Source organism: Populus nigra, chromosome 3 (assembly GCF_951802175.1).
Source record: "Populus nigra chromosome 3, ddPopNigr1.1, whole genome shotgun sequence".
NCBI lineage: Eukaryota > Viridiplantae > Streptophyta > Magnoliopsida > Malpighiales > Salicaceae > Populus > Populus nigra.
This window is the reverse complement of record NC_084854.1, coordinates 9,282,039-9,293,333: the sequence shown is the minus strand read 5'-3', so window position 1 is coordinate 9,293,333 and position 11,295 is coordinate 9,282,039. Positions and strand designations below refer to the sequence as shown.

The 11,295-nt window shown below is 34.2% G+C and overlaps 1 protein-coding gene across 3 annotated transcripts; it reads right to left on the bottom strand.

Annotated features, from left to right (window-relative positions):
* Positions 1-1,196: 1,196 nt before the first annotated feature.
* On the bottom strand, positions 1,197-4,904 carry LOC133688938 (RING-H2 finger protein ATL56-like). 3 transcript variants are annotated; one of them, XM_062108597.1, is made up of 3 exons: positions 4,240-4,904; positions 1,463-1,483; positions 1,197-1,431 (listed from the first exon to the last, which is right to left on the bottom strand). In XM_062108597.1, exon 1 carries the CDS (start codon positions 4,870-4,872, stop codon positions 4,264-4,266), a length of 609 nt encoding a protein of 202 aa, XP_061964581.1. In that variant the 5' UTR covers positions 4,873-4,904; the 3' UTR covers positions 1,197-1,431; positions 1,463-1,483; positions 4,240-4,263. The 3 variants fall into 3 exon arrangements, with proteins under 3 accessions (XP_061964581.1, XP_061964580.1, XP_061964582.1); XM_062108596.1 differs by having other exon boundaries at positions 1,197-1,483; XM_062108598.1 differs by lacking the exons at positions 1,197-1,431; positions 1,463-1,483 and adding an exon at positions 2,489-2,791.
* Between the last annotated feature and the right edge of the window lie 6,391 nt (positions 4,905-11,295).

The following is an 11,295-nucleotide window of genomic DNA, read 5'->3' as shown; positions in this document are numbered from 1 at the left end:
TAAATCCTTCAAAATCAGGATGAAATGCCATTAAAAACTGCACTCATCATTGCTGCTCTCTACGAGTAATATAGGAACCACATGTTTTTAATTCTGCTAATTTTGTAAGAGTCATTTGAAAGGGTATTTAAATGTGTGATAGTGGTTATTTTTTAAAGTGTTTTTTGTCTTGTTTTTTAAAGTATTTTTTACTCAGAAATATATTAAAATAATATTTTTTAAAATTATTTTTGATATTAGCATATCAAAATGATTTAAAAACACTAAAAAAATATTAATTTAAAGTAAAAAAAATAAATAAAAATTTAATTTTTTTCAAATATATTTTTAAAATACAAAAACAAAATTATCTTGTTACCGTAGATTTCACTGAAACATTTGGCTTTTGCGTCAGTTAGATGTTAACAATTCTTTGTTGTATGTAGCAGCCTCGAGGACTTGTTCATCCTTAGTTTTCTAGTTATGTCTGCAAATTACGCTAAGCCATCTATGGTCTCCGTCAAGCACCACAAGCCTGTTATACCGAGCTGTGTACTTTTCTTCTTAACAATGGCTTCTCCAACTCAAAGTGTGACACCTCCTTGTTTATTCAACATACATTTACTATGAGACTTTATCTCCTTGTCTGTGTAGATGAAATCATTGCACGAAACAATGATCATGCTAATCAGGTGTTTGTAGAGAAACTTGTACATCGATTCTTCTTGATGGATTTCTCTTCATTATTTTTTTGGAATTGAATCCTGTCAAACTACTAATAGCCTCTTTCTATCATAAGCTTTCTCAGTACATGCATAAACCATCCGACCTTCGTTAGATTGCTGTCAAAAGAATACTACGATGTCTGAAAGGTACTGTTGATTATGGATTGTTTTTGAATCAACAACTATCTACATCTTCCTATGTCTTTACTGACATAGATTGGGCTGGTAATGTTGATGATAAAACATCCACCTCTGCTTATGTCATCTTTCTTGGTGCCAATCCGTTTAGTTGGAGTTGAAAGAAACAACCTGCCATTGCTTAGTCTTCAATGGAAGCTGAATATCATGTCATTGCATCTGCTACTACCAAAGTTAATCATCTAATCCGACTTGTTAGAGAATTTGGTGTAACATTATCCTCAACCCCAACAGTATACTGTGACAACGTTGGGGCTACGTATCTCCATCCTAATTTAGTTTTCCACTCTCGTATGAAGAACTTTGCTACTTTATTCATGATCCAGTTGCTAAATGTCTAATACGAGTTTCTCATGTTTACTTGGTTGATCAGTTGACAGACTCTCTTACAAAATCCCTTTCCAAGAAACTGTTTCAAATCCCATCGTTCCAAGCGTAGCGTTCTGCCGAATTGCTTGCGCTTACGGGGCATGATAGAATGGGTGAAGGAGTGATTGATGTATCTAGAACAACGCAACCACTTTGGAAATGTATCTAGAACAACGCAACCACTTTGGAAACCAGAATCCGCCCTTGGTCACCTGAAAATTGGAACAAACACCCATCACTCTGGCATAAATATGAATTTATATATTAATATCTTACTTATAAATAATAGGATACAATTCCAAGAATAGGCTTCAGGCTTGAACGGTTCCTTCAACCTAATCTTTTGTCTAGGGTTTATACTTGAGTACCTCTCATAAATGATCTTATTTAACCAGATTTCTCTTAATGACAACCTCAAAAGAAAACAAACTGCGTCAGCTAGTAATCAATACGCTAAGCAAACAAGACAAATGAAACACATTGAGAGGATTGTTCCCTTCATCATTGAGAGTTGAATGATGATTCGTATAATTTAGCTCTCATCGTAAGGCGCAGAACTTGACCTATGATGTGAACATTGACACATACGATGTAATCCCGACTCATAAAACCTAGTGTCAATTAGGTTGGCTAGAGTTGACAATTCCTTGTCATGATTTCTTGCAGATTATCAAGTGGAAATCCCCACAGTAGGCAGATAGTTAGTGCTTAGAACTTGACAGAAACATTAATGATTCATACTGCTGATAGGTTCTTGAGATCATTGTTGAAACAAAATTTTGTATATAGAGCACAATGGGAGTTCATCTCTTGGCACTGTCCATGAGTGCAGTGCAACAACTAAATACACAGCTTGTCATGGAAGAAGAAGATGGAGTTGAAAAAGGTTTGAAGGTGATGTGCTAAACTGACGATAGAAAGAGAATTTGAGACGAGAATGGAAGAGGGAGGCACCAGAAGATGAGCCTGAATTCTGTTATGCTAGTGACACTGCAGGAAGGACTTGGTCTTTTAATTTATCAGTAAAACTGAGAAAAGTCAATGGATACTTATCAGAAAATCAGAATAGTCCGCTCAAACCAACCCCGCCAGCCTTCCAAAAGTAACATTTTTTTATCAAATTTAATTTCACAGCAAATCTTTTAGCTATCGGGCCACAGCACCAGTCATGATTCGAAATCCATGCAAATTATAGGTGGATATAATGACTTTGCAGATATTCTGAAAAATCCTCGATATGCAATCAGATTATAGAGGTTCAAGTAACCAAGAAACATTCTTGTACGATCCAAAAGGGTCCAAAACAACTCAACATAATATCCGAGTAAAAATTTAAGAACTAGAACACCACATTGCCTGTCAATAACGGGAGGAGAGCAAATGAAACTATCAGTCAATGGATAACCTACAACCAGAACACCACATGCTGTCTGACCCTTCATGTAGTATCTGACAATTATATGCACCTTAGGAGAGAGCACAAATTGAGATGAAATATTTTGAGAAATCGCCAGGAGCAACTTCAAAAAAGAATTTGTAATTAGACCACAGCAATAATGAGATTTTCCAACTCTCTACTATTTCTTTCCAACAATAACAAATTCAGAGTAAAATCAAATAAGAGAACATATATAACAGTAAAACTGCACAGAAGATTGAAAAATATTAGCAAAAACCAATGTAAAACCAGGAGAAATCACAGCAGTTGACAAAGGCAAAAAAAAAAAAAAAAAACACAAACACTAGAGGAAAAGTGATACTGATGAGACAGTGACATCACAGGAAACACGCAAATAAATTCACAGCAAGCAACAGGAGATTCTCATAGAATAGATCAAGATCACAACACAGACAACACAAAAGCAAGCTCAAGCTCAGTACATTGGCAATTAGCTATTACAGTAACAAAATGCAGCACCAAACAGCACATTCAAAATCCAGCAACAAAAGGAATTAACAATGAAGAAACAATATCAAACCAAAATAAAATCAAATCTAATTTCACTATGTAACACTTAAAATATTAGAGAGATAGGATAATCGCAAGCAAAAGATATGCAAGGCTGCTGATTTCTGTAGCATAAGAAAAACTAATCTGATGTAATAAAATCAGTTGGTGAAGTAGAGATGAAATAAGTAAACTGGTAAGAATTTCGTGATATCATGCAGCTTACCTTGATGGTATATATCTTTTTCTTTTGAACTCCAAACTTTATGCTGTTCTATATTTCTGCTTAATTTGTTCAGAACACTAAAGGAAAAACAGAGAAATATCTTAGGGGTTGGTGAATAGCCGCTTAAAGCTACAAAAAATTTTCTGTTTAAGTCTGAAAGTGGTGTTGACCACTACATTGATGTAATTACTGGAATAAATTTGATGGACGAACTCCTTAAAAGTTATGAGCTGGGGTTACTAGATTTTAATACTACTCTAGTTTGAATGAGTTAAAAATATTCATGAGCAATCATTTCATACACTGGGAAAAAATCATTTAGCTTATCCACATCAATTTGCAAAATGCCTTTCAATCAGCCAGTAAGTTCTTTTTAATTCATTTGATACATAACCCAGATAAAAAAAAAATAAAATTCCTTTATAATGATTTCAAAGTCTGACCAGCAAATTTCAGAATGGATCAACATTTCTGTGGGTACCACTCGCCACAGATAATTCAAAGTAATTGAACCCAGATCTCTTATAATCAGAAATCTTGACTAAATTCAATTCTGACTGATTAAAGTAGTCGCATTTGAATTATATTATTAGGAGCTAAATCAAGAATCCAACAGCCAAAATCAGATTTCATATTCAACAAAGCATATGCAATGAAGAGGATTATAGGCCAAAACAAGAATGCTGCAAGTCATATCAAATGGATGTCAAACCATTCGTTCATTTATTACCCCAAAATCTAAAAACGTACATAAAAAAGAAAAAAAATAGACTCAAAATTTAGCAAGAACTTACAATTAGAAAAGGATAAGGAAAAATCTACCAAACCCTCAATTCATTTGTCCAATCAAAGTCCCATAATGGACTATCTTTTACTCCATGAACCAATTCAACCTGTGTCCTGCAAATAGGGCACGCAGAAACCTTGACAAGCCAAGCATCCACACATTTCCTGTGAAACACATGACCACACCCAACAAGGTTTCTACACCACTGTCCCTGCTTTATCTCTTCAAGACAAACCACACATGAAGTTTGATTAGCACCCGTTTCAGGTCTTGTCTGAGTCGAAAATCTGAATATTGGGAGCTTCTTTAAATCTTTGAGAGACAACCCATTTGAGGAATTGGAGGATGGAGTCGAGTGGCGGTGGAGTGCGGCGGTGGCAATGAGGAGGAGGATGGCGGCAATACCAAGGAATAGGAAAAAAAGGGTGGTTATTGCAGTCATTATTATGGTTTTGAGGATTAAGGAAAGAAGCTTTTGGTTTGGTTTCGGTGGTGTCGCACCACCGTGTGTACGGTGGTGATCATGGTGGCGGTGAGGAGGAGGCATGGTTACAGATGGAAGTGAATGAATATAGGCAAAGGAAATTGTCAAATGGAGAAGTTTTTTCTTAACTAAAAGTAGCGCTTGCTTGCTGTTCATGATAGAGGACCGTAAACAAGACAGTCATAGATGCATTTATTATGCGGAGAAAAAAAAAGTTTTTAAAAATACTTTTTTATTACAAAACTATACATTTAGAAACACGGAATATACTTTAAACATTGTAGATGGTAATGTTTTACCAATGTGTTAGATTATCTTCCGAGTAAATTTGTTAAATATCAATATCACCACACATATTAAGGTTATATGTGAAAAAGAATTTAGGTAAGATGTAAGTTTTCCTATCTCTTTTAATTTATCCTCTGTAATTAAAATATACATGCAATATTGTCTTCATATAATATGGTTGGAGTTCCTCTATTGGAGGATAAACCACATGTTCCACAAACATGTTATTGATCTAAATCACACATATTCTCAACTGACTTTATAAATTGCGAATATTTCAACATGATTAGATGAAGTGACAATTAATGTTTGCCTTGTAGATCTCTATAATATAGCAATATTACCACATGTAAAGAGATAACTTGTTTGAGATTGACTTTTATATGGATCAGATAATATCTTACATCAACATACCCAACTAATTCCACTACACCATTAAACAGTTTTACCGATAGACTAATTTCGTCGGTGACAGGAATGCACTCCGTTGGTAAAATAATTACCGATGGAACACGTCCGTCAGTATAATAGTCGTTGGTAACTTCCCTTTTCGTCGCTAATTATGTCGCAAATAAAAAAACTCATCGACAGAACACCGACGATCTTATAGACGGATACGCATGCCAAAAAAAAGTTTTCTACGGGAATATTACCGATGGAATAAATCCGTCTGCAATTTCAATGGTAATTACCGACGGCCTATCCGTCGGTAATTATGGCATCGGTAGTAATTGTTTGTCAATCCTTTGTGAAATACCGACAAATATTATCCATCGGCAAATCCGTCTGTATGTAATCACCGACGGAATATATCCGTCGGTAATTATGGCATGGCTGGTAATTGTTTGGCAACTCTATGTGAAATACCGACGAATATTATCCATCGGTATGTGTTTAAAATATATATAAAAATAATTTATTAATAGTAAAAAACCTTAATAAACAAATAAAATTGGATTAAACATTAAAAATATAAAAGTAATGTTAAATAATATTCATTACAAATTTCATGTGTTTAAAAAACAAAATTAAACTAGAATAGTGGCGGAGCTGGAGGAGGAGGAGGAGGAGGAGGCTGGTTGTTCCCGGGACCATACGGCCAAAAAGGAGCTGCACAAGTATCGTCACCCATATTTGATCTCATCTCCATGACTATTTGACGGAGCTCATCATAATTCGTCCAGAGTTGTTGATATTGTTGTTTCAATGCAATGAACTCCTCAGACTGGGTGTTCGATACTAATGGAGAGCTTCTAACGATTGAGACACTACGAGCCGAATGCAAGTTTTCAGCCGTAGTATTGGAGAGCCCGTAGGATTTTTATCGGGTCCACCAGATAATCCCATCTCCATCCACAAATCTGGATCGAAATCTGGATGGGTTGATGGATTGTCCCCATATCTCTCCCTCAACTGGCTATTATAGGTCTCCTGAAAATTCCGTCGGTAAAAAAATCATCCAATTCAATTCAAGAAAATAATAACTTACAAAATAAAATGAATGAACGAACATACCACAAAGTGCTGAGCACGGTTGTCCACGAACTGCTGCATCCCTTTTTGGTGGTCTTGACTTCGCACATGCGTCTCTACAAACAGCTCAATTGAACTCGGCTCACGTTCAAGAGACGCAGCCTGTAAGGAAAAAATAGATTGAAAGTTAAATATATTATAAGGAACGACAAATTAATTAACGATATATTTCATTAAAATTAATCTTACCATCCCCTTTGCATGTGCGCTAAATGGGACGGATCCGCCAGTGTGCGTGGTCACCGAACCATGAATTTGCCGGTTTCGGTTGTCAGCGCCGGATTGTGAGCGTCGTGAGAACCGCTCTGAGGTCACATGCTCAATATATGTCGTCCATATTTCCCCCGAGATGAATGGCGGTTTGAATTCCTGCCAAACTGCCACCTCATTCCATCCTTCAAGATCGTTATCCCTCGCATATCTTTTTGATTTTTTTTGGGTGTCATACCAAAATTCACGCAACCTACTTCCATAGTAACAAATTAGAATTTAAAACATAAAATTATAAAACAAAAATAAGTATTATTTTTTATGTTACCTAGTTGCCGCGTGATTCTCCCATACCCTCCTCACAACATTGTTGTCCACTCTATCCCACTCAAATTTGTTCTGTGTATATAAATAATTCATATAAAATAAAAATAGTAAAAGATATAAAATTATAAAAATCATTTATTAAAAATAAGCTGGAAATTAAAAATTAACACCAACCTGAAATCGCTTAAACCATGCATCGATATTAGGTTTCCATTCAGGATGTATGGAAACCTGGCTCCATTGAAACATTGGAATCTCCATCGATGATTTAAACACTAATGTTATAGTCCTTGCAGCCTCAATGTTTGTGAACCTGAAATTAAATAAAAGTAGTAATATTAATTAGTTGTTCATAAATTATGTTATAGGTATATATATATAAAAAAACTAAAACCTAAACAAACTTACATTGAGAGGTCATCTTTCCATTGTGCCTGATACTTGCGGGTGAATTGACATCACTGTGAAGGCACACTGCTTCTGCGCTGTGAAACCGCACTAGAAGAGGCAACATCACAAGTTGGCTTAGATTCCTCGTCGTGATCAGAACCTAAGGATACGTCCTCCTCGCTGCTAGAAAAACTAGCTGCAACCGTCTTTTGACAACGTGCTGTAGATTTCATTCTACGCATCTACACAAATTTATATGAATAATTACATAATTAACTTTGATTATTTTAAAAAAAATTCGACAGAGTCTCCCCTATACTGGGGGGTCCCAAGTTATTGACAAAATCATATTACACTTCCAATTTTATTTCACATCCCAATCCAATCATCCTAGATCTCAACCCAACTCATCATAATCAACATAAACATTTTATTCAATTACATCATATAATGATATTCAAGTAAAAGAATCAATTTTAACTATGAACATTCATTGTTAAATTTGTACTTAGAGACATTAGATTAAAGTCATACATTCAAATTTACAGATTAATATTACATTTCAAGTTTTAGAAGACAAGACTCTTAATTTATAAATAATTACATGGTCAAAAGAAAAAGGTAACTAAATCAATATCATTCCTAACACGATAGACCCTAATGGACCTCAAAATAGAAATTAACGTATATACATAAATATAAAAATATAATAACAAGCAATAACAATGACATGTAAACAATAATATCCTAAAATTAAGATAAACTAATTAAATTTAATTCTATATATAAATTAACATTTAAAACATAAATTCAACAATAACAATTATAGCAATACAAACAATAATATCCTAAATTAAGATAAATTAATTAAATGTAATTATATATATATATATATATATATAAATTAACATTTTTAACATAAATTCAACAATAACAATTATAGCAATACAAACAATAATATCCTAAATTAAGATAAACTAATTAAATGTAATTATATATATATATAAATTAACATTTTTAACATAAATTCAACAATAACAATTATAGCAATACAAACAATAATATCATAAAATTAATAAATAAAATGAAAAAACTAAAAACACTATACAAAACAACATAAACACAAAACAAATAATACACAACTAAAAAACTATATCAATTCAAAATAAATTTGGGAATAAAAAATGCTTACCTTAATAGTGTGTTGAATTTAAGATTTTATCTACAAACAACACACAAAACAAAGAACACCAAAAAAAATAATCATAATTAAAATAAAAAAAATACAAAGATAAAGAAAAAAGAATACATACCTTTTAAAACTACCACCAAATAGGGGTAAATCTCTTCAAAAAGCCAAATGCAATCGGAGAGGAGAAGAGAAATGGAGAAGAAGAGAAACTGAGTCAAGAGAAAAAAATGAACCAAATGGGGGGAAAGGGGGTGTTTTATATGGCAATTTTTCCGACGGAATTACCGACGGACATTAATTGTTGTTGGTGGCATTAAATTCCGCCGGTAATACCATCGGCAATTAATTGAAATGTGCACCAAAAAAGTTTGAAAATCCCGCCAGACTTTTCGGTCCGTCAGTATTTGTGCAGACGAACACGTGTCAGACATGCGTGCGCTTCAGGATGTGCGTAAATTCGTTGGTGATTCTGTCAGTATTTTATGTCGGTTAAGCCGTTGGTGTACCTGTCGGTGATTGTGGCACAATCCCGTAATTTTTTTGCAACTCTGTGAAATACTGACGGGTTATTTTCCGTCGGTGAAAGTGGCACAATCCCGTAAATGTTTTTCAACTCTCTGTGAAATACCGATGGGTTATAGTCCATCGGTATACCCGTCGGTGAAACCGTAAATTTTTCTTATTTATTTTTATGTAACCCTGTTACAAAATCTTGAATTGCAATCTTACAGCACACACAACACAATAACAAGGGCTGACCATTAAAGAAGAATAAATATTTCATGTTTCAAATTATTACATTATAAAATAAGGCTTTATAATATGTTTAGTTAGTCAGAATTTTCATCTTCGTCCTCTATTGAATTGTTATCATCAGCTTCATCGCACTTTTCAATTTCGTTATCATCTTCTTCAACAACATTCTTTTTTCCACTAGTAGAGCTCAGAACAACATTCAACTCCTGTGTGTCAACATCAACAAGACAATCGTTGAAAACATGAAAATTCAAATTTTCTTCTAAGTCAATCGACGGAGCAACTCGGTATGGTTCAACCAACTCACTAGCTTGAAAGACTTCATCTATCACACTTGTGTCTTCGTTCTCATTCTGAACAACCTCGACGCGACCCTTGGGTTTTGTTTTTAAAACGGATAACCAATCAACTCTTGATCGGTCCTTTCTAAAGGAAGGGATGTATGTGTAATAAACTTGTTGGCATTGCTTTACAAAAACAAAGACGTCGTTTATGTTGCGGTGTCTAGCTTTTGAGTTGATTTCAACGAGACCATAGTGAGGATCTACTCTGATTCCTCTGTCAGTTGTGTCATACCAATAGCATTTGAATATAAACACTCTATTTTGCTCGCTATGATATTGCAGTTCGATGACCTCTTCCAATCTACCGTAGTAGTCAACTTCAAACTCACTAGAAGTCGATCCCTTAATACAAACATTGTTGTTGTATGTCTTTCTTTCATGCCCGTATTCTTCAGTATGAAAGACATATCAATTGACAAAATACCCGTTATAACACTTGACTTTTCTTTTAGGGCCCAGACGTAGTAAAGACAATGAAATAGCAACACTACCTCCCATTTGATAAACCTAGCTTGTAAATTAAATACAACAATAATCAATAAATGGATATTATGTAACATTGACTATAATTAATTACATTGTAAGAGATAATGAGTTTGTGATAAGACTTATATGTGTTCTAAACCATGTGGCAAATTGTTCATCTTGTAATTGAAAGATCTGGGATTCGGTCAGCTGTGAGTTATTGGACAGTAAGTATCGTCGATGTTGCTTGCAAGGTTGTTCCAAATTATATGAGTGTATAGTATCACAAAACATAAATAATACACTCTTGACAAAGTTTAAGTCGAACATCTACTTACTTAATAAAATGTCTCAGCTCATCACAGTTAAATATGACATAATTGTGTGCTTGTCTGAACTCTATTTTAGATAAATATCTTCCCCTCACGGCATTTTTAGGTATGGGTCATCCAGGATTGGAGAATATTGACAAGTTCCCACTTGAAGGCACTTCACCACCATCATCATGCCATGGAACATAGTTTATCCTCATTCTCAAATGTGGTTCAAAATAGTATGAGATAAATGTTGAGATCTCCTCAATAATATAGGCCTCACATATTGATGCCTCAACATGCGCCTTGTTTTTAACCTTTTTTTTAAGATTGAATAAGTACCTGCATATATATATATATATATATATATATATATCAATTAAAAACATTAAAATAAAATAAAAACATTTAATTATAAATTACATAGCTCATGTAATATCTAACCTCTCAAATGGATACATCCATCTGTACTGGACCGGTCCTCCAACTTTTACCTCAAACGGTAAATGTACGGGTAGATGCTCCATTGAGTCAAAAAATAATGGAGGGAATATCATCTCAAGTTTGCATATTGTCTCGACGATATTCTTTTCAAGCCTTTCAATGTGATCAATATTCAACTTGCCGGAGCATATATCTCTGAAGAAATGACTAATCTCCGTTAGTGCATCTCATATTCCCTTTGGCAACATATCACGAAAAGCTAATGGGATGAGTGTTTGCATAAACATATGACAGTCATAACTCTTCATTCCATATA

Coding starts and splice junctions, on each gene's coding strand:
- LOC133688938 (XM_062108596.1), bottom strand. CDS start 4,872: ATGAACAGCAAGCAAGCGCTACTTTTAGTTAAGAAAAAACTTCTCCAT.